The following is a 21,422-nucleotide window of genomic DNA, read 5'->3' as shown; positions in this document are numbered from 1 at the left end:
AAAAAAATTCTGATTATAATACACCAACTTAAAGTTGGTTACTTTTGTGTCATAAAAATACTAAATTAAAGAATTAGAAATGAAAAAGATGTAATATATAGGTAAGAAAAGATATTTGTAGACAAATATAAAAATCTAATCAGTTATCTACTCACTGTAATTTTTTTTTTAATAAACTGTACAAAGAAGACTCCTAACAGCAGAGACGGTTTCTGCAAACCCCTTGGAAACAACGTAATACTGATGGACATAATGTTGTAAAATGATGTGACCGATAGGATAATGATACCTACTGAGACACAGGCTCTGTCTCGGGGACGTTAAGGCTGGGAAAGTGGGTGAAGTCGCACCCTAGCATTGGTGAGTCAGGCTCTGGGTTCACTCAACTGCCAGTATCAGAACAAAACACTGACGTGGGTGTAAAATGTCAACTTGATTGGAGTTGGAATCAGAGAGACAACTCTGGGCATGTCTTTTGAGGACATTTCCAGAGTGGCTTTCTTGTTGTTTTGATTTGGTTTGGGTTTGGTTATTGAAGCACCATCACAACTACATCCCTGACTGGCCTGAAACTCGCTTTGTAGACCAGGCTGGCCTTGAACAAGAGATCCACCTGCCCCTGCCTCCCAAACACTGGGACTAAAAGTGTGAGGCAACCTGCCCTGACTTCAGAGGTTTAGTTGAGGAAAGACCCACTTTGAATGTGGAAGTATCATACCACAGCCTAGGAAGAAAAGATAGCAAATTGGCATGTGCCACAGTGCCTCCCTCGAATGGACTGCAGACAGGCCGCCAGTTTTTCCCTCCTGCTGCCGTGCCCTATCTGCCACAACTGCATCCTCATAAGCTACGGGAACCAAAGATACCCTTCTTCCCTTAAACTGCATCTTGGTCAGTAACCAAAACATAGACACCACCAAGGAATCCTACAGAAGTGACATTTTCTTGTATTTCAAGTTACAGTGGAAGCACAGCTTGCATTTGACAAGGGAAACCACTTTAATCATAATATCATGAAAGTAGACAGCAAAATGGGATGCCCTGTATAGTAATACAGCTCTAAGACAACTCCCCTATCTATGCTTGACTGATCCAAATATCTCCTTTCCAACACAATGAATTTACAAAACTAAATTTTCAGCTGGATGCAATGTGGAAAAGCTTGTGAACAAAATCAAGATGAAAACGAAAAAAAAAGATTTTAAAAATAGCAATTAGATGGTGGTGGTGGTAAACACTTACTAATCCAGCACTCTGAAGGTAGAGCCAGGAGGATCAGTAGTTCAAGCACACCCTCAGTTACACAGCTTGGGGCCAGCCTGAAATACATGAGACCCTGTTTAAAAAGAACTAGGAATGTAGCTAAGTGGCAGAACTCTTACCTAGCACACATGAAGAAGATTCTCAATTCAATCATCAGCACCCAAGAAAGAAACAAAATCAGTGTGACTCGGCCTGCTGGAATTTTCAACTTTGAACTCTTACTCTGAAGGCTAAAGAGCTCTGCCACTAGGTCCAAGAAAGGGAAGTAACCTATGAAGTTCTTCTCTGAGACAGCGAAAAATGGTGAGTCTCAGGACTACTTTACAAGGTTTTGAGGGGTTTTTGTTGTTGTTTTTAAGATAGTCTACATTGCCCTGGCTAACCTGAAGCTCACTCTGTAGATCAGGCTGACCATGAACTCACAGAGATCCTCCTGCCTCTGCCTCTCGAGTGCTGGGATGAAAGTGCTAGCACAGGCCACTGTCCCGGGCTTACAGACTTTTATCAACAGAACACATTTACACATGTTCTCTTCCCAATTTAAAATATGATATTTGAAAATAAATACCCGTGGGGCTGGAGAGATGGCTCAGTGTTTAAGACCACTGGCTGTTCTTCAGGTTTCATTCCCAGCACCCACGTGATAGCTAGAAACCACTCCTAACTCCACAGGACTCTTGGGTCTCAGGGAACATATGACACACGTGTGATATACAAACATATATGAAGACAAAACATTCGAATACTTAAATCTAAAAATTTTTTTTAAAGATTTATATTTATTATGTATACAGTGTTCTGCCTGCATGTGTCCCTGCAGGCCAGAAGAGGGCGCCAGATCTCATTATATACATGGTGGTTGCAAGCCACTGCTCTTAACCTCTGAGCCACCTCGCCAGCCCCACACTGAAAAGTTTTTAAAGGAAGATAACAAAAATCTTGCTAGGTGTGGTGGCTCAAGCCAATTATCTCAAAGTTTCATTAGCTGATGATACATCCCTTCTCCTAACAATAACAAGATCACCTACAATTTACCTGTTACATCAGGTAGCTGGGATATTCCCCTCAGTGCCAGTGCCCAGGCAAGTCTAACAGTGGCCTGCAGCCCAGGAAGCTTCCAAGGCTGTGAGTCCTGGAGACGAGAATGAATTGTTGCAATGTACTGTCTCTCTGTCAACAGTGGAAGCTGATGAATCATATCTGAAAACACAAAAATAGACCACTTCACCAAACAGAACAGAAATAAACTCTCACTTCTGATACACAGGAATATCTACAAGTCAAAAACACTCAGCATTTTCAAAAGGAATTATGACTAATTAACATTATTATTTGACAAAACAAAATCCACATTACAGTGAAGTATGATACAAACAAAAACTAAAAGGAAAGATAACCCTAAATTTTAAGTTAACAACTTTCAATTATTTTCATAAACATAGCATAAATTAGAAAAAAGAGGCACTCTTTTTTTTTTTGTATATAGGAATTCTAGGGCCAGGCAGTGGTGGCACACGCCTGTAATCCCAGCACTCAGAATGCAGAGCAGGCAGATCTTTGTGAGTTCAAAGCCAGCCTGGACTACAAGAGCTAGTTCCAGGACAGCTAAGGCTGTTACACAGAAAAACCCTGTTTTGAAAAGCAAAAGCAAAAACAAAAACAAAAGAATTCTAAAACATAAGTAAATTAAAACATAAGTCAATGCTCTCAACAGATAAAATGAATTATTTACTTCACAAAAAAAAACTGTCAAAGATTTTGTGTTTTCACCTAAGTTTTAAAAATGTGAATATGAACAGTGAAATTAGGCACGTGTACTCATGAACTCATTATTATCTATCATGTAAGACAGCCATTTCAAAGCTCAAAAGAAACAAATTTCATAGGAACAAAACCAAGCATGGTGGCACACACTTAAACCTTTAATTCCAGCACTCAGGAGGCAGAAGCAGGTGGAACTCTGTGAGTTCAAGGTCAACCTGTTCTATCTGAAGAGTTCCAGGACAGCCAGGAACATACAGAAAGACCGGCCTCAAAATACAAAACAAACAAACAAACAAAAACCAAAAACAAAGCACAGAAACGACTACCACCAAGGCTCTTTACTGTTGCTATTTAGGAAGCAAACGCAGCGCCTTGTGCATGCTAAGCAATCTATCTCAGCCTCATGTATTAGTAAATGCAACATATATTTAAAATGTTTCAAACATGACTGCATTGCACAGAAACAAAGAGGCAAATTTATATTTTGGAAGTTAAAAAAGGGGGGCAGGGGTTGGGGGAAGGCAGTGATGGTGCAAGCCTTTAATCCCAGCACTTGGGAGGCAGAGGAAGGTGGATCTCTGCAAGTTCAAGGCCGGCCTGGTCTACGAAGTGAGTGAGTGAATGAATCATATATTTAAAATGTTTAAAACATGACTGCATTGCACAGAAACAAAGAGGCAAATTTATATTTTGGAAGTTAAAATACTGTTCTTGAATGCTCTCTTGACAATTTAAGATTTGACTTTTGAAAACAGATGTGTTGCTGGGTATGACTGCATATGCCTGTAATCTCAGCACTGACACACTAGAGCAAGAATATCAGGAGTTCAAAGCCAGACCAGCAAGATGCTTACTGCCAGACCTGGCAACCTAAGTCTACCTCCTGGACTCATATGGCAATTAATTCCTCAAAGTTTTCTTCTAACACACAGACGCACACACGCCAACACATACACACACCCTGGATCACACAGTGAAACTCAAGGAAAAAGGCAGCTTTAAGAGGTATAAATATAAAATGCAATACCATCTCGTTCCTCTGTGCTCTGTTCTATAAAGCTGGTATCAAAACAGTAGAGAAGAGCCATAAGGAGAGCCAGATTCACTGCATCCAGAGAGCCGTTAGCCTCAACCGTTACTCTTTCCAAATGTCCAATAAGGAGGAGGGTGTCATCTTTGGCTAATGGTGACTGGCAAGCCCAGGCAAAAAGACTTTCTGCCAGAGACTGCCTGCACTCTTTGATGAGATCAGAAACCTACAAGTGAAAACATGATTGTGATATAAATTTTATCAAGCCTGGTGTTACAAAAGGTAGACTATCTCCCATAAAAGTTGACAAAAACCGCTAATTGGAATCCATGAGTGATGTTAAAATTATTAGAATTCGGAACAAATTCTAGGGTTTAGTCCTCTCTCTTCAATTCCTTAAGAAATTGTGGTGACCAATTCTTTCAACAATTCATTCCAGAAAGAACTAGACAACACGTAAACACTGACAGAGTAACTGGAATAAATACAAACCAATTCAATAAGCAGAACAGTCTATACACTTAAAAAGCAGTGTCTGCATCAGAGTGGTTGCTCATACCTTGACTTCCAGAGACAGGTTGGAGGCTAACCTGTTCTAAATAGCAAGTTCAAGACAAGTTAAATACTACCTAGTGAGATCCTATCTCAAAAAAAGGGGGGGCAGGGGTTTGGGGGAAGGCAGTGATGGTGCATGCCTTTAATCCCAGCACTTGGGAGGCAGAGGAAGGTGGATCTCTGCGAGTTCAAGGCTGGCCTGGTCTACGAAGTGACAGGACAGACAGAAAAACCCTATCTCAAAAAAACAAAAAACAAAACAAAAACTTCTGTTTTATGGGGTTGGAGAGATAGCTCAGTGGTTATCAGCACTGGCTAGTTTTCCAAAGGACTCCTAGCACACACAGAGGCTCACAACCTTCTATAACTACAGTTCCAGGGGATCCTCTGCCCTTTTGTGATCTCTGCAGGTACTGCACACAAATGGTGCAGACATATAGGCAGGCTAAATAAACACACGCACACATTCAAATAAATAAGTAAATATAAAAGGGGGGGAAGGACCGGAGAGATGGCTCAGTGGTTGAGAGCCCTGTCTACTCTTCCAGAGGACCCGGGTTCAATTTCTAGTACCCACATCATTGCTCATAAGTGTCTGCAACTTCAGTTCCAAGGAATCTGACACCCTCACAGAGACACACAGGTAAGAAAATGTTCAATGCACACAAAATAAAATAGATGAATCATAAAAAAGGTAGCAATGATGATGATACAACGCAGAATTTTCTTCTGCATACATAAAATGAAAGTTTCATATTTGACAAAGATTCCCATTAAATCATTCTACAAAACCCTTGCCTCTTTGCGGTGTTTCTCACTGCCCAAACCTCTCTCTCTCTGTAGTTTCTCAAACTCGTTATTCACATCAATCTGTGACACCAAAGTAAGGACTTTGTAAGTCAATCCTTGTTCCATCAGCTCATCTGTAAAGCGTGTTGTCATGGAAACCAACTCTGGACTGTAATGAAAAGAAATAAACAATATATGAACAAAAATACTGTCTTGACAGCAGCCTATTACTACAAACAACCAGGAAGAATTAGTTTTGTTCTTTTCACCCTCCTCAGTCAGTTCAATAAGGCTCTAAGTGATTTCTCACGTGCAAACAAGGCAGGTTTAAACAAACTCATCACTCTGCAAAGAGCAATGCAGTGTATTACTCACCTGAGGTCAGTTTACTGAAACTGGATACACTAAGGGGAAATTGTTATTTCCAAAATTCAAATTCAAGAACTTTTACATTAACTAACCCCTTAAGTCCCAAAGGGCAAACAGACCTGAGTTCCAATGTCCACGTCTTCCCTCGTCTAGACTGTATCAGGGTTTTGAGAGAATTTGCAATGCACCGCTTTCCATCCCAATATAAAAGGACAGCTACCAATCCTCGGGTGAGGCCAGGGAAGTGCGGCTGCTGATGTTCTCCTAGAAAAGGAATTGATTGTTTAGTAATAAAGTTCAAACATGTTTGAACTGGAACACAAATCCTTACTCCAAAATTTATTCAAATAAGCAGAGTCTCAAGAGTTAAGCGGACTCGGAGGACCCCTGCTCCCTGAATCATTCCTGACATAGCAGACTCAGGGCCACCCACCATATGCTAGGACGAGCGACAGCAAAAAGAACAAGAAACCATCACTTTCCAAACTCAGTTTCATCTGATTTCCTACACTGCGCCCTCTTTTCTCCACTCATATGAACTCTGGAAATGTTCTCAAGTTTCCTTTCAAGTATCCTCTAATCTGCGCCATCTCCTGCCAAAACCTTCCTACCTCTTTCCTACACCGTGACACTGTGCTCCTTCACACACAAATCTTCTCAGAGTAACTAGAACATGGTGATAGAGGGTATGTGTATTAAATTAGCCTTCTGGGCTGGGAACCTGGTTAAGTGGGTAGTGTTTGCCTGCCAAGCTAAGGCCCTGGTTCTATCTCCAGCACTGCCAGGAAAAAAAGCAAAGTTCTGAAATGAATTTAAAACTCAAGTGCATCAAGACAACATCCCCACACACAAGGGAAAACTATCTTCATCCTCTTTGAAACTACTGTTCAATTAAGATGTCTGTATTTCCTTTGCATGACTTCCTTGTGATCACTAATGAACTGCATATTTTATGGAAATACTGATCTTTACATAGTAGCCACAAACTAATTTTTTTTTCCAAACAGGGTTTCTCTGTGTATCTCTGGCTGTCCTGGAACTCACTCTGTAGACCAGGCTGGCCTCAAACTCACAAATATCCGCCTGCCTCTGCCTCCCAAGTGCTGGGATTAAAGGGGTGCGCCACATCAACCTGACTTACAAAATAATATTGAAGTTATCTGGGGTGACATATGTCTGTGCTAATCCTCTAGCAGTACCTTACTACTGTGATGAGAATAAAATCCACACATCTGCCCTTCCTACACTAGCCCCCGTTCACCAGGTTCCAGGCTCAGGATCTTCCCTAAAGCATGTATTTGTTCAGACCTGAAGCACACGCTCTTTGTACCTCTATCAGCCTTCCCCAAGGAGTCCGCGTGGCTGGCATCCACAGGTGACTCAGGCCTCGGGTCAAATGTCCTCACCTTGGAGAGGCTTTGACTAAGCCCACTAATCAGACTATCTTAACAGTCCTGATATCCCTATGCCCCATGCCCACCCAGTTTATTTTCTTCCTAGTATTATTGTTAAAATTATCTAATTTTTCACTTAGTCGCCCATCATCTACCTAGTCTCCTCCAGAAGACACGCCAAACAGCAGTAAACCTTGCCCTCCTACTCACTGCATGATAGGACTTGCCTTGAGCCATGCAATTCTAGAGATGCAACTTAATCTTTGCTAGTAAATTACTATGTCGAGACCTACCTTAAGGCAGTTCATCAACAACTGGGATCACTAAGCTTGTCCTTTAATCCAAGATAAATTAAATATTTTGAATCATTCTGTCAAATAAATGATTTCTTTAAAAAACAATCTGCTAGACAGATGGCTCAGCAGTTAAGAGCACTTACTTCCCAGCACCCACAAAGTGGTCCACAATCACCAGTAACTCAAGCTGCAGGATCTAACACCCTCTTCTGACCTCCCACAGCACTCGAATGAGTATGCATAAAATAAATAAATAAACATTTTAAACCCATTTGTTACCCCAGCATCAAATTCTAAGTCAGGAGTACATACCTTCATGATTCTGTACTACGTACCAGAGTTTCACCCAAATGTCAACTTACCAGCAAGGAGAAGCTCAACAGCTGACAACTCCCCAATATCAAAAAGGTCACTGATGATAAAAGCTTCTTTAATGAGCTGCTCAGGGAGAAGTCTGGTTCCTTGTTGCCCCTGGATGGCAACACCCTCTGTACTGGCTTTCTGAACCTTCTCATGCTGTTGAACATTTTTTGGCTAGAATGATAAAATTATAATCAAGCAATGAAAATAGTATATTGGAGGCAAGGTCCTACACGTGCTCCTAGCAGAAGTCTTTTCACGATGATGCTGCCTGGTTTGCCATGGCAACATATACCTCTAATCCTAACACTCAGAGGCCAGGCAAGCAGAGTCAAGGCCAGCCTGGGTGAAAACAAAAAATAACACAGCCTGGTAGCATACCACACTGAAGTGTTTCTTATCCAGTCATCTAGAACTGGAGGGTATGAGGCAACACCTGGCACCATCTTCAACTTTTTAATCCAGCACTACCTTCTCAAAACCTTCTACAAAGTTAGAAAACCCAGAGAAAACACAAATAACACTACTCAGTTTCCACATGTCCAAGTGACTTTTCTAGTTACATACCAATAATCCAAACAGACATATAAACTGTGTTAAATAATGAGCAATAGCATCACTTTGTAGAGTTAAGCATAGATTTTATTTGCTTGTGTGTGGTGGCGGGAATGTAACCACAGATAAGCAGACAGTAGGCAAGTGCTCTAGCACTAAGTTACCCCATTGGCTCTCCCGAAAGACTCCTTGACTGTAATATTTACAAAAGACACAGAGAAGTCTCTGCTAGATAACAAACTGTCAAAGTTTAGATCCTGAAAAACTGCCTGGATCATTTAGCACGGCAACTCTACCAGAGAGAAATGGCACCAAGGTAAGTTAGGTAACTTGTTTGAGATCATGGGGAAAGAGTCAAGACAGAAGATTCAGCAGAGCTGACTCCCAGCTCCTTCTACTAAGGAAAATCACAAGAAAGACAGGCCTGGTGGAACAGGCCCACATCCCAGCTAGCTACTCAGGACAGTAGGTCCAAGGCCAGCCTAGGTAAACTGAAAAGACTGTTTCAAAAATAAAAAGACTGTTAAAAATAAAGTACAAAAAGGGCTGGTAATATAGCTCATGGTAGAATGTTTTCATAGTATGCACAAGAGCATAAGATTTAATCTCTATGAACATGCCCCACCCCAAAATACACACAAGCAAGAAAAAAAGGAAAAGCAAAAGAATGAAAAAGCAAAACGCCAAACTGCCAAACCAGTGAAATGGCTCAGTGTATTAAGGGACTTGCTGCCCCACGCCTGGAGACCCAAGTTTAATCCCTAGAACCCACAGTGAAAAAAGCAGACTCGCCGGGCGGTGGTGGTGCACGCCTTTAATCCCAGCACTCGGGAGGCAGAGGCAGGCAGATCTTTGTGAGTTCGAGGCCAGCCTGGTCTACAAGAGCTAGCTCCAGGACAGGCACCAAAGCTACAGAGAAACCCTGTCTCGAAAAACCAAAAAAAAAAAAAAAAAAAGAAAAAAGCAGACTCAACCACCAGAAGTCATCTCCTGACTTCACTCATGCACTATGTATATACACACCCACACAAGATAAATGTTTTTTTTTAAAAAAGCAGTAACTCACTTCTTGTAACACAATGTTTTAAATCTTACATGATCATACTAGTACATTAAAAAAACAGTCAGATATGACTGCTCATGTCATGTCAATAATCTCTGCATTCCAGAGGCTGAGAAAGGAGAATAAAAGCCAACCTGAGCTACACAGAGTTCCAAGCTAGCCTTAGATACAGAGAAAGCTGATTATTCTTATGAATTACCTCAAACAAACAACCAAAAATTGCCCAGGAGCAAAGCAAGAAGTTTGTAAACTCAAATCCCTCCACTGCAGTCCCTTCCTACTTAAGAAGGTGTCAAGATACAGTGACTAATGATGTGTAAAAAATAATTAATTCAGCCGGGCAGTGGTGGTGCACGCCTTTAATCCCAGCACTTGGGAGGCAGAGGCAGGCGGATCTCTGTGAGTTCGAGACCATCCTGGTCTACAAGAGCTAGTTCCAGGACAGGTTCCAAAGACACAGAGAAACCCAGTCTCGCAAAACCAAAAATAAAATAAATAAATAAATAAATAAATAGAAAATAAATTGATACAGGGTCTCATAAAAAAATAATAATTAATCCAGCTAATACAATTTACATTGTACTATGGAGACTTAAAATTCAGAAGGGTATCTGGAAATTCATAATCAGTGAAGGTCAGGGTACTAGGAGAGGCAGAAACTGTAAGGCACCAGCATTTGTGGGATATACTGCATTTCCTAAATCATCTTTAGTTACTACACTTACCACTTAGCTGGAGATAAATTCAATAGTAAGTTCCATGAAAAATAAAAAGACAATAAACTGTTTGGGAAAGGAGCATTTTGAAAAAGTGTGAATTGCACAGCACAGTTTAAGTACCATGTTTACACACTGAGAGTTCACTTGTCTTTTTTTTCTTTTTTTTAAAAGATTTATTCATTTATTTATTATATATACAGTATTCTGCCTGCATGTGTACCTGCACCCCAGAAGAGGGCACTAGATCTCATTACAGATGGTTGTGATCCACCATGTGGTTGCTGGGAATTGAACTCAGGACCTCTGGAGGAGCAGTCAGTGCTCTTAACTGCTGAGCCATCTCTCCAGCCCCCTTTTTTTCTTTAAAAAACAAACAAAATTGTGTTGGTTGAGCAGTGAAATCCCCTGTCACGCTGTCTGAGGTCAAGCCCTGGGTCCCATGCACTAGAGAGAACTCGTTACTAAAGTTGCCCTCTTCCCTCCATCTGTGTACCATGACATGCTCATGCCCACATCCCACATAATAGATAAATAAATGTGGAAGATAATCACTCTCCAGATCTAATTTAAAAAAAAAAAAAAAGCAAATCTAGGAAGCAAAGAAGAAAAATTTCCTACTGGGTTTTTGAACAGTGAGATGAAGTCCGGTTTGTGTTTCTTCAAAATCATGTCCAGAAGGTGGACAGCTTCAGGTTGTCGTCTCCAAAGAGCATTTACGACGGTATGCCAAATGTCTTTGTAGGGTCCCCATAGGCTTGCAGCTTAAAGAAAAATAAAACCATCATGAAATAATACATGTCATCTACATATTAGTCACACTCACATCTACTTTTTAGTACACAATTACCAAAGGAAGTATTAATGTTCATTCTTAATATAAAAAGATACATATGTTACATACATACACCAGCCAAAAACATAATAGTACAGTTCATTAGAATTCTTTGGCAACAATATAAACTTGCTGTCTAACAAGAATTAAAAAAAAACAAACCTAAAGTGGATTGTCAGTCAGCTGAACTTGGCATTTAACATAGTAAATAAGAGAGTTAGGACTGATCTAGGTAGGTCAAGCCTGCCTAAACCCAGACAGACTACTTATTCAAAAAATCACAGCAAGGGGAACCATAGGCTATAAAATAAGACAAACAAGCCGAGCCTTTTAAGTGTTGACAAGAGGGACGAGGGTAACTCTCACTAGTGGAGCACGTGCTCAGCGTGTGGGGGACCTTGGATTCAGCCCAATGTACACACAAACACAATTAAGTTTAGGAGACTAATAGAACTTGTGAACAGGAGAGCCTGGGACCACAAATGTATCTTGGCAGTGGGAGACAAGCTTATTGTGCAAAAGGCCTGGCTCAATCTCCGGGATCAGAACCACTGTGTCAGGCCTTCTGTGTGAGCATGTGAGAGAATAGGAGTTAACACATCTCAATCTTCCTTAGCAAGTATCATTCAACTCCCTGCTTTGCTTCTACTTCAATCCCGTTTGCCAATCTTTTGATTAAAAGTATAGCTTTTTGTCAGCTAGATGTAGTGGCACAAACCTACAACAAATACCAGCTATGTGGTCAGATGAGGCAGGAGATCTCTGGAGCTCCTGAGTGAGATATGCCTGGACAGCACATCGAGATCCCATTTCAAAACAAACTGTAACTTGTCAGGGGACCCTCTTCAGTGATAAAGCTACCATAAGTACCCATGGACACATACTGCTACCGCCATCAATGCGTTAGCGTGCAGGTTTGCCTACGGGTCTTTTCTGAATTTTATTAAAGAAGTCAATCGACAGGGCCTAGTTACAGCTAGACACACTGACAAAAGTCACTTCTGAGCCTACCAAACTGACAGCCCATGACCCTGGTAACTACTCTCAGGACCATTTTCTTGACCTTCTCTTTGTAAAGGTAAAGGACAGCATAGGTTTGAGCTTTGGATTGCAGCACAGACTAAAAAGTTTGAGCAGCAATATGAGGCTCAAAAATCAAAAAGTTCTATACTCTAAATCAGGGTTGCTCAACTAGTACACTATATGCAATTATACCCCCCCCCGGCAAAAAACATACAGTTTTGGTCTCAGCTATTAAAACAAGCGGGGTTCAACCTGTAGTTTGTGACCCCAAAACAAAACAAATAAAGTCAAACCACAAACATATAACTAGCAGAGTGGACAATGATATTCCAGGGTGCGGGTACTGGACTAGAAGTGTTGGGAAGCCAAGGTAATAGGTAGGTAAGGCAGTAATGGAAGCTACCCTAAGGTGAGGACAGTAAAACAGGAAAGGCCTATAGGAGTGGAAAGGAATTAGAACTGGCAACTGAGTGGGTATAGGATACAGGGAAAGTCTCAAAACTGACCCAGGGTGGCTCAGTGTAGAACTCAAAGCCCTGGGTTCAATCCCTATATCCCTGTTAAGGGGAGGGGGGGGGAAGCGGAGTTTCAAGCAAACTGGAAAAAGTCTTATCACAGAGATTTCAGAAACAACTGCAAAGCTGAAATGCTGAGGCAGGCCTGGAGCTTCACGCCTGTAACCTGTACAGCACTTGGGAGACTGAGGGACCATTTGTTTTACTGACTCTTAAGTTGCACTCATGAATCAAGTATTTATATCTGTTTTCTGGAGTGCCACATCTCACGCAGAACGCTTGACATCTACGTCCTCCCTGCTAATGGCCAGCAATGTGCTCCAGGAACAAGTCAAAAGCCATCCCTTTTTCAAACATTTCTGGGGGTTCGAATCACCAAAGGATGACCCATCCCAACCTTTCCATAGCTCCGTCACTATCCGGGTCGGCAGTTGCGAAGGTGAAGGAGGGGCGACACCCGCAGGGTCGGGAGGTGTCTGCTGAACCCCTGGCACCCCCTTGCCGGGCACCTTCAGTAAGGTGCTCGCAGCTTGCACAACGTCAGTCCCCACCCTGTGCCCGCCCGGCCCACAGCCTGCTTTGCGCTTCCTTCCAGCCTAGGCTCGGCCGCAGTGCCCGAGACTGGAGCCGTACCCCGGCGAAAGCTGCGCTGCACACGCACGAAGGACACGAGGTGGGAGGAAGCAGGTTCAGGGCCGCACGCCCGGCTCTCCGCCTCCACTTCCAACACCCATCTCCTCCCGGGCAAAGCGGCAGCCGCGCCGCGCGCCATTCAAACTGGGAGGCGCGGAGCTGCAGGCCAGAACGCTGAGAGAGCAGACGTCGCGCACAGACCGGCGCCCGCACTCCGAAGAGCCTCCCCGCGCGGACGCTCCCTCCAGACCGGCCCCGCCCTGCCCCGTGGGTCTCTGCGGGTCCCCCCATGGCCCTGCGCGCTCACCCGAATTTACCGCCAACAGCGCCGCCATCTTGGAGGAGGACTGCCGGAGCCCTCCTGCCGCAGGGAGGACCCTGGACCGGAGGGCCTGCCCGCGGCGACGCCTGAACAGAAAGGCGCCCCGAATCCCCCTGAGAACGACGTGCGGGGCTCGAGCAGGTGTGTGCAAGACTCCAGACTCGGCTCTGACCCATAGTTATCAATTCTCACTCAAACCATTCCCGTTCAAATAAGGCGAGGGCAGCCGGTTCGGAGACTAATCGTGCACTGCATCCTGGGACTTGTAGTTTATTTCTAGTGAGACGTGAAGTTAGCTAGTATGAAAAACGTTCATCACCGGAATAGTTTAAAAAAAGTTCTTCGAAAGACGCCTACCTATGGTTTTATAAAATTCTTAAAAACAAATCATTACCTTCATTTCAATTTAAATTGTATTTGACTCTCTTCCTTACCTTGAGGAAGTAGAACGAAGTGAGTCTTAAGTGATTATGGCATTTCTATTTAGTAAGCATATTGTGTAGACATAGTCACATTGGATAATGAAATTTTCAGACATCTGCAAAATTAGAATACTATCTGCCCGATTTAAAAAATGTCACCCATTTGCTTCCTCATCCCCAAAAGATTATTTTGAAGTAAATTCCAGACACAATTTCATAATAACCAAGTGTTTTTCTACCTGAACGACCAAAAAAACTAAACACACTTGTTAAATTTTTATTTGCTAACTTTTATGTTTTTATATGTGTTTATTTTTCCAGTACTGGGGATTCAACCTACGGCCTGGCTCATGTTATACCCAAAGCCCTTTTTAAAACTCTTTTTTTATTATTTTACTTTAGGAATATGATGTTTTGCCTGCCTGCATGTTAAGTCTGTGTGTGGTGTATGTATGTGCCTGGTGCCATAAGAGGTCAGGAGAGAGCTTCAGATCCCAGAACAAGAGTTACAGATGATTGTGAGGGGCCACTGAGACAGATTAGAGAGAACCGCTTCTTCCTTGGCATGTGGGTGTGGGAGTGAATCACTGTTAAGTATTATTAAATACTATCGAGTAACTCTTTAAAAAGCTCAACAACAATTTTATTAGAATTATAGAGAAAAACAGTACAGGTTTAGTGAAAGTCCCAGCAGCCACCAGGAGAGACGGAGAAAAAGTTTCTAGGGAAAGGACATAGTGGCACACACCTTTAATCTCAGCGTTCAGAAGGCAGAGGCAGACGGATCTCTGTGAATTCAAGGACAGGCTGGTCTACAAACTGAGCTCCAGAACACCCAGGGCTCTGTTACACAGAGAAACCCTGGGGGGGGGGAGGGGGACTGAGAGGAAGGGAGGGAGAGAGGGAGGAAGGGAGGAAGTGAGGAAGGGAGGGAGGAAGAAAAAAAAAGAAAGAACATTTCCAAGGATGGAAGTGGGCTAGCGAGTGGGGAAAAGAGTCCAAAAAAGCCCACTAACTTCTAAATGCTATTAGAATTGCTATTTCCGACTCCAGCTTTCGTTAAGTCTATTGTAAAATCCGTGTAATTTTCTATGAATGATTGCAACTGTCAAGAATGGACTTTTTTGACAGTTCTTCACTTATACTTGGGAGCCTTCGATGGAGAGCTCTGACCCAGCAGCCTTTTACTGGCAACTGCCCAGACTGCCGATACGGCAGCCCTACTATTTTGGAGGTGTACACTCACCCTAAGGATCCTCTAGCATCTACACACCACTGAAGACATGCTCCTGTCATGGTCACTCCAAACATCCTGTCCTGGCCTTTGAATGCACCGTAATAAGAACTCTAAATGACCCGGTAGTCATTTTCACCCAGGCTACAGGAGGTGCCCTCTTCCTGGTGTGGGCTCATTAGAGGGGTTGGGATTGATACAGATCATAAGTCCTTATGTGCATGAAGGGTTGTGCCATGAATGGTGCAAACACCCCTACTGCATATCCTTTCTGGCTATATAAACAGACTGGCTCTCTTTTCAAGTCATCTGGGGGGCACCCTTTCCGTACTGCCCCTCTGTTGCATCCTTAAGACCTTCTTTAATCTTTCAGATCAGTATGGCATGCTGAGCTGGTAACATAAAGACAGGACAGTTGCAAAGGTGGCAGGGGCAGGAAATAGCAGCACCAGCAGCACTTTCAGCAACAGAGGTTCCCCAGGGGAATAGGACACCAAAATCCTAAGATGTGACCGAGACGAGAATGAATGGTGGCAGTATAAAAAAGTCAAGAAAGGATGGACCCTCAATGCTCAAGATAGAAGCCCATGAAGAACCAGAGGGGATGGGAAACTGTGGGCTTGTCGATGGAAGGGAAAGGTCTAAGGAGCTGCTAAAACTCAAGGGCCTATGGTCCTGAGGCTCTCAGTCTGAGTGCTGAAATACATTGTCAATGACTATGGACCTGATACCTAGACCCAAGAGCTGTGGCCCTAATAGACACTGCTTACTGCTGCTTCCTGGTGCTGCTTGCTACTTCTAGAAGCCAAGAATTACAGTAGTCACTAAGTGGCAGAAACATGGATGGTTTGGTGGTCAGTATTGTCAAGTACACAGAATCTAGACTCAGCTGTGAGAATGCCTGCGGATGGTTCTTTCGATTATGTTTATTGAGACACGATAAAGGGCCTCTGTGGGTAGCACCGTTCCCTGGCTGAGTGGAGAGGGGGAGCTGAGCAGCAGCATGCATGGATTCCTCATGCTCTGCTTCCTGATGACGGATGTAATATCCGTGGCTTCAAGGTCCTGCTGTCGAGACTCCCCAGCCATGATAGCGTGTACCCTTGCACTGAGAGCGGAAATAAATCCATACTCTCTTGAGCAGTGTTTGTCAGAGTGGTTTTTTGTTGTTGTTTTTTTTTTAATCACCACAACAGGAAAACAGACTAAGATGGAGGGGAAAGGTAAGAGCAATAAGTCTCGAACCAGAGTACTTTGAATAAGTCTCTAACTTCTAAAATCTGGAGCAATAAGTGTTTACTTCCAGGACCTGAAGCTATAAACTTCTGATCTTCTGCTCTAAATCCTAGGTCTTGGATCCTCAAGCGCTACAAACTGTCACACTGAAAGAACTCTGCCTTGCCCACTCGAGATTCCTATGTGGGAACAACAGGACTCTTACCCAAGTGTCAAACCATTCTTAGCCACAAAAACACCAAAGTCAGAAACATGAGAGTCATCCCGTGAGTCTCCTTCCTCCTCCTGGGAGAAGGTAATTTTGAGTCGCATACCGAGGCCTTTGCCACTGTTCTGCATATCTGAATTGCCTTTCCCTTCCTTTCCGGCCTGCTCAGAGGCACTGGCAACCTGATCACAGCACTTCTTCGAGGCAAAGGGTCTGTGTTAGTGGAAACTGTGCAAGGTCATCCTCAATCCCTCCCTACTGCCACAGCTGTCGGGCTCCTGTCCTGGTCACCCCATCACCCTGTTTTACCTCTCTGTGTGATAGTCCTAGACCCCCTGACACTTGCCTTCTCACTAAAACTATTAGCTTATTGGAGACAGTGGGTATTAAAAGGCTGCCTCTGAGAGACCCTTGCCCTGGGATACTAGCAATCATGTGGGGGAGAAGAAAGTACATTCACCTTAGATCCCCCCATCCCAGGGACTGAACGATCATAATGAAGCAAACGGGCCGTGTGAAAAGACGACTCTCCGTACACTGGGCTCTTCCAGTCCACCCTTACCTCCCCAGTACTGCTTATTTCCAACCCATCTTCCATCCTGTAACCCGCCTCTTCCTGAAACCCTTCCTCTTCTCTTTACTCCCCATCTTCTTTCTCCCTGAATGTCTGCTGATATGGTCTTTGTAGAGCATCCTTTCTTCATCTTGTTGCTCTGCTTTGGCCTTCAGGTCTCAACCCAGGCATTACTCCATTACCCCATTACCTCACCCCATTCCTAACCCAGGCTGGGTTAAAATTCCCTCCCGTGCTCTCCCACAATGTATAGTTTTTTGTAACTTCTTCCTTCTGGACAGAAATATCCACATAGAGGAGTGCCCAGTAAATAATGAATAAAAGTTTCTCAGATGAGTGGAACTGAGCAAAAGAAAGCTGCTATTTTCCTCCTTATCATTGCTGGGTCTCTCTTTGTAGCCCTCTCTAACTGCCCTGGAACTCACCAGGCTGGCCTCAAACACATGGAGATCCACCTGCCCCTGATTAAAGGCATGTACCATTCTTCCTGGTCTTATTTGTCCCCCAAAGCTCATGTGTTGAAAACTTGTTCCCCACTGCAACAGCATTCAGAAGCAAGGCCTTTGGGACTGACTGGGTAGTGAGAGCTCTGATTTCATGGATGAATTAATTCAGTTTTGGGCCCGTGGCTTAATATGTTTAGGAGGCAAGACTTGGTTATAAATGCAAGCCCTCTCTCAGTTTCCTGGACACCGTGAGGAAAGCAGTCATGCCCCACTACACACCCCCACCATGATGTTTTGCCTCCCCAAAAGCCCAAAGCAAAGGAGCCAAGTGACCATAGACTAAAGTCTTTAAAAAACTAAAATAAAATAAATCTTCTCACTAATTTTGTTGCCTTGCGCATTTTGTCACAATGACAGAAAACTAATAAAAATCCATTGCCAGAGTGCACTACGGGTTTATTAAAGACAGGTTCATAAGCAGGTCTCTCTCTCTCTCTCTCTCTCTCTCTCTCTCTCTCTCTCTCTCTTCTCTCTCTCTCTCTCTCTCTCTCTCTCTCTCTCTATTTTGGTTTTGTTTGTTTTTTGTTTTTTTGGTTTTTTTTTTTTGGAGACAGGATATTTCTCTGTATAGACTTGTCTGCCCTAGAACTCCATTTTAAACCAGACTGGCCTTAAACTCAGAGTTTCACCTACCCCTGCTGGGATTAAAGGTGTGTGCCACCACGCCTGACTGTGAAGATAGTCTCTTGAGAGTATTTGAAAACTCTAGAATTAGGATGATGAGTTAATACCAGGTTGTCCCGTGTGGCTATGAAAGAGGTGGGCCACACCATATTTACTCCTGTGTCAAATCTCTGGTCCCAACAAGGGTATGAACCATAATTACTTAGCCTAAAACAAAACACTAGGTTGTGCAGAGTAAAACTTCCATTTTGAAATCAATTCAAATGATCCAAAAGAGTCTGGACTGGAAGCTGCAGGGATGGCTCAGCCGTAGCTCAGAGCCCTGGCTGCTCTTGCAGGGCCCTTGGGTTCAATTCCAAGCACTCACATGGAGGCTGACAATCCGCTGTTACTCCAGTTCCAGGGAATCACAAGCCATCTTCTGGCCTCTGTGGGCACACATGTGGTGCATGTACTTACGTGCAGGTGAAATACATATACATTAAATAAATAAATTTCTTTTTCACTCTTTTCCAGGTGCTCAAGATGTTGAATAAAGGACATGGCGGGCCCTCCAGCGTGAATTTCTGGATTTCTCTGAGTCTTCCGGTGGGAGCTATGATCGACCATGCTGGCAATACCATGTCTGTGAAGGGAATCAAGGGATGGCTGGACAGACGTCCTCCTGCTGGCGGGTGACATAGTGATGGACACAGTTAAAAAAGGCAAATCAGAGCCAGATGTGGTGGCACGTGCTTTTAATCCCACCATGATGGAGGCAGAGGTAGGGTGATCTCTGTGAGTTTGAGGTCAGCCTGGTCTAACAGGTAAGTTCCAGGATATCTAAGAGTGTTACACAGAGAAGTCCTTGTCTCACAAAAGAAAAAGAAAGAAAGAAAGAAAGAAAGAAAGAAAGAAAGAAAGAAAGAGAAAGAGGCAAACCATAGCTGAGAAAAGAGTCCATCCAGCTATGCTAATTGGAAAGATAGAATGTTTCTTTATTTTGGAGATATTGCAGATGTCAACCAAGGGGACACAGATCAGCTACAAAGGAATGTACAGATCTGTGGCCCAAAACTGCATCCAAGGCAGGCAGCACTACATGGTTCTCTAGTGCCTTTATAAAATTTATCCATTAAAAAGTCTTTACTCAAAACAAAAAACTCTCTTTTTTTAAGAGTCTGGACTGTGTCCTGGGAATAGCATGGCTGATGTAGGAGGTCCTTCTGTCTATGTGTTGCTTTCATTGGTTAATAAAGGAACTGCCTTGGCTTGTAGATAGGGCAGAACTTAGGTAGGCAGGGAAGACAGAATTGAATTCTGGGAGGAAGAAAGCAGAGTCAGAGAGATGCCATCCGAGCCTCCAGGGTCAGACATACTGAATCTTTGCCAGTAAGCCACTGCCACGTGGCAACATACAGATTACTAGAAATGGGTTAAACTAGTATGTAAGAGTTAGCCAATAAGAAGTTAGAGCTAATGGGCCAAGCAGTGATTTAATTAATACAGTTTCTGTGTGATTATTTCAGGGCTAAACTAGCCATGCGGCTGGGATAAACAGGTGTTCTCCTTGCAAAAACTGGGCCTGGACAGGCAGAGTGTGGACAGTGGCAAAGGGGGTGCTTCGATCTACAGATAAGGAAAGAGCCAAACATTCATCCTGAAGGTAAGGAAAACGTTCACAGTGCAGCTGTTTCTACAGGAACAAGGAAGCATCTGGATTGAAATGAACTGCTGAATTGTCCGGGGCATGATGAAAACTCAAAAGCAAAGAACAAAAGAAAGAAAAAACATAAAGTAACTAAGTCAGAGAAAAAGAATTCTGGACTAACACAGAGCAATCCGCTGTGTCCTTCCTTTTCTTTCCTTGGCTTAGGGTGACTCTTTGACAGTGTGTATTTTGTGCCTTCTCTTCCCATTTCCCAAAGCGTTGAGGTGTCAAGAAGAGAACGATAAACAATGGCAGCCATTGGGTGCTGGTGGAGTTGCAGAGACACCCCCAAATTCCTCTGAACCTAACTCCTAATTCACCAGTGACTTTGATATGTGAAAGTGAGCAAGGTTTTTGACTTCCCGAGCCTAAGTTTCCTAACTAGTTGAAATAGAAACAATTCTTTCCTTGAGTTGCTATGAGGATTCAGTGAAATATGGCTTTGGAATAAAGCACTTAAAAAGTATTCTTTGCAGTAGGATATTGAGGATAAAGCATTTTTCTTAATTGAGAAAAAATGAAAGGGGGCTATTGAATAAAGATGTATCAATTCAGCACTAAGCATCAATGAATTCTGTCGCTGGAGTTTGCATGACACTCTAGTTGCAACCATATGATTGAATTGTGTTACACAGCTCTATACATTTTCAAGTAACACATTGAATAAACACAAAAGTAGTGATAAGGCTAAGGTGAATGCTTCTAAAATGAGAAGATCTGGAACTCAAGAGCAGAATTTTGCATAGTTTTATCTTTCCATCTCTTCTGGGGTTGGGACTCTGTGATAGAGTACTTGCTTTGAATGTGCAATGCCCTAGATTCGATCTGGAACAACACACATGTGCACACGTGCTCACTGACCATCTGCAGCCATAAGCACAATAACTCAGAAGCAAGTCAATTTGTTTGTAGGATCAGAGGTGGAGGAAGTAGCTCTGTGATTAAAATGCTTGTTCCGCAAGTACAAGAACTGAAATTCAGAGTCCCTGAACCCACATGAATGCTGTGTGGTACAGCAGCCAACCTGTGATTCCAACTATGTTAGTCAAGGTTCTCTAAGTTCATATCTATATATATAGTGTGTGTGTGTGTGTGCACGCGCGCGTGCGCATGTGTGTGCATGCGTGCGTGTGTGGAGTTTATTAGAGTGATTTAGAGGCAGTGGCCCATGTAGTCTAACAATGGCTCTCTCCCAACAAAAAGGCCCATAGTGGTTCAGTCTACGAGACTGGGTGTCTCAGCAGCCCCAGTCTGGTACTAGAGTCCTCGAGGATTCCTATGAGAGCAGCTGATCTTCAGTCCTAAGACTCCTAAGAAAAGCCCATCGCAGTGGAATGCTCAGCAGCAGGACAGATGAACTTGCCAGTGAGAGTAAGGACAAGCAGGCAAAATGCAGAAGCTTTCTCCTTTCATGTCATTTTATGTGGGCTGCCAGCGAAAGGTGTG

The 21,422-nt window shown here is 43.2% G+C and overlaps 1 protein-coding gene and 1 long non-coding RNA gene across 7 annotated transcripts in view; one reads left to right on the top strand and one right to left on the bottom strand.

The window, feature by feature from the left end:
- The window catches only part of Nup205 (nucleoporin 205), a 67,611-nt gene extending 53,929 nt beyond the window's left edge, over positions 1 to 13,682 (bottom strand). For 2 of the 6 annotated variants that reach the window (XM_085683732.2, XM_085683733.2), the window contains exons 1-7: positions 13,478 to 13,682; positions 10,776 to 10,918; positions 7,823 to 7,994; positions 5,890 to 6,034; positions 5,411 to 5,570; positions 4,055 to 4,283; positions 2,299 to 2,463 (exon numbers count right to left, since the gene is read on the bottom strand). In XM_085683732.2, coding sequence (XP_085539858.2) covers positions 2,299 to 2,463; positions 4,055 to 4,283; positions 5,411 to 5,570; positions 5,890 to 6,034; positions 7,823 to 7,994; positions 10,776 to 10,918; positions 13,478 to 13,658 — 1,195 coding nt within the window. In that variant the 5' untranslated portion in view covers positions 13,659 to 13,682. Of the gene's footprint in view, positions 1 to 2,298; positions 2,464 to 4,054; positions 4,284 to 5,410; positions 5,571 to 5,889; positions 6,035 to 7,822; positions 7,995 to 10,775; positions 10,919 to 13,160; positions 13,300 to 13,467 lie in introns of those variants that run through there. The other 4 variants (XM_085683735.2, XM_085683736.2, XM_085683734.2 and 1 more) reach the window with 2 other exon arrangements.
- On the top strand, positions 13,495 to 20,606 carry LOC146889491 (uncharacterized). Its single transcript, XR_015736694.1, has 3 exons — positions 13,495 to 13,623; positions 16,488 to 16,669; positions 18,803 to 20,606. It is a non-coding gene; the product is annotated as an uncharacterized LOC146889491 (long non-coding RNA).
- The last annotated feature ends 816 nt before the right edge of the window (positions 20,607 to 21,422 follow it).

This window comes from Myodes glareolus, chromosome 25, assembly GCF_982192425.1.
Source record: "Myodes glareolus chromosome 25, mMyoGla1.1, whole genome shotgun sequence".
In the NCBI taxonomy this organism is placed as follows: domain Eukaryota; kingdom Metazoa; phylum Chordata; class Mammalia; order Rodentia; family Cricetidae; genus Myodes; species Myodes glareolus.
The sequence above is the reverse complement of the archived record's forward strand: the minus strand, read 5'-3'. Positions and strand labels throughout refer to the sequence as shown.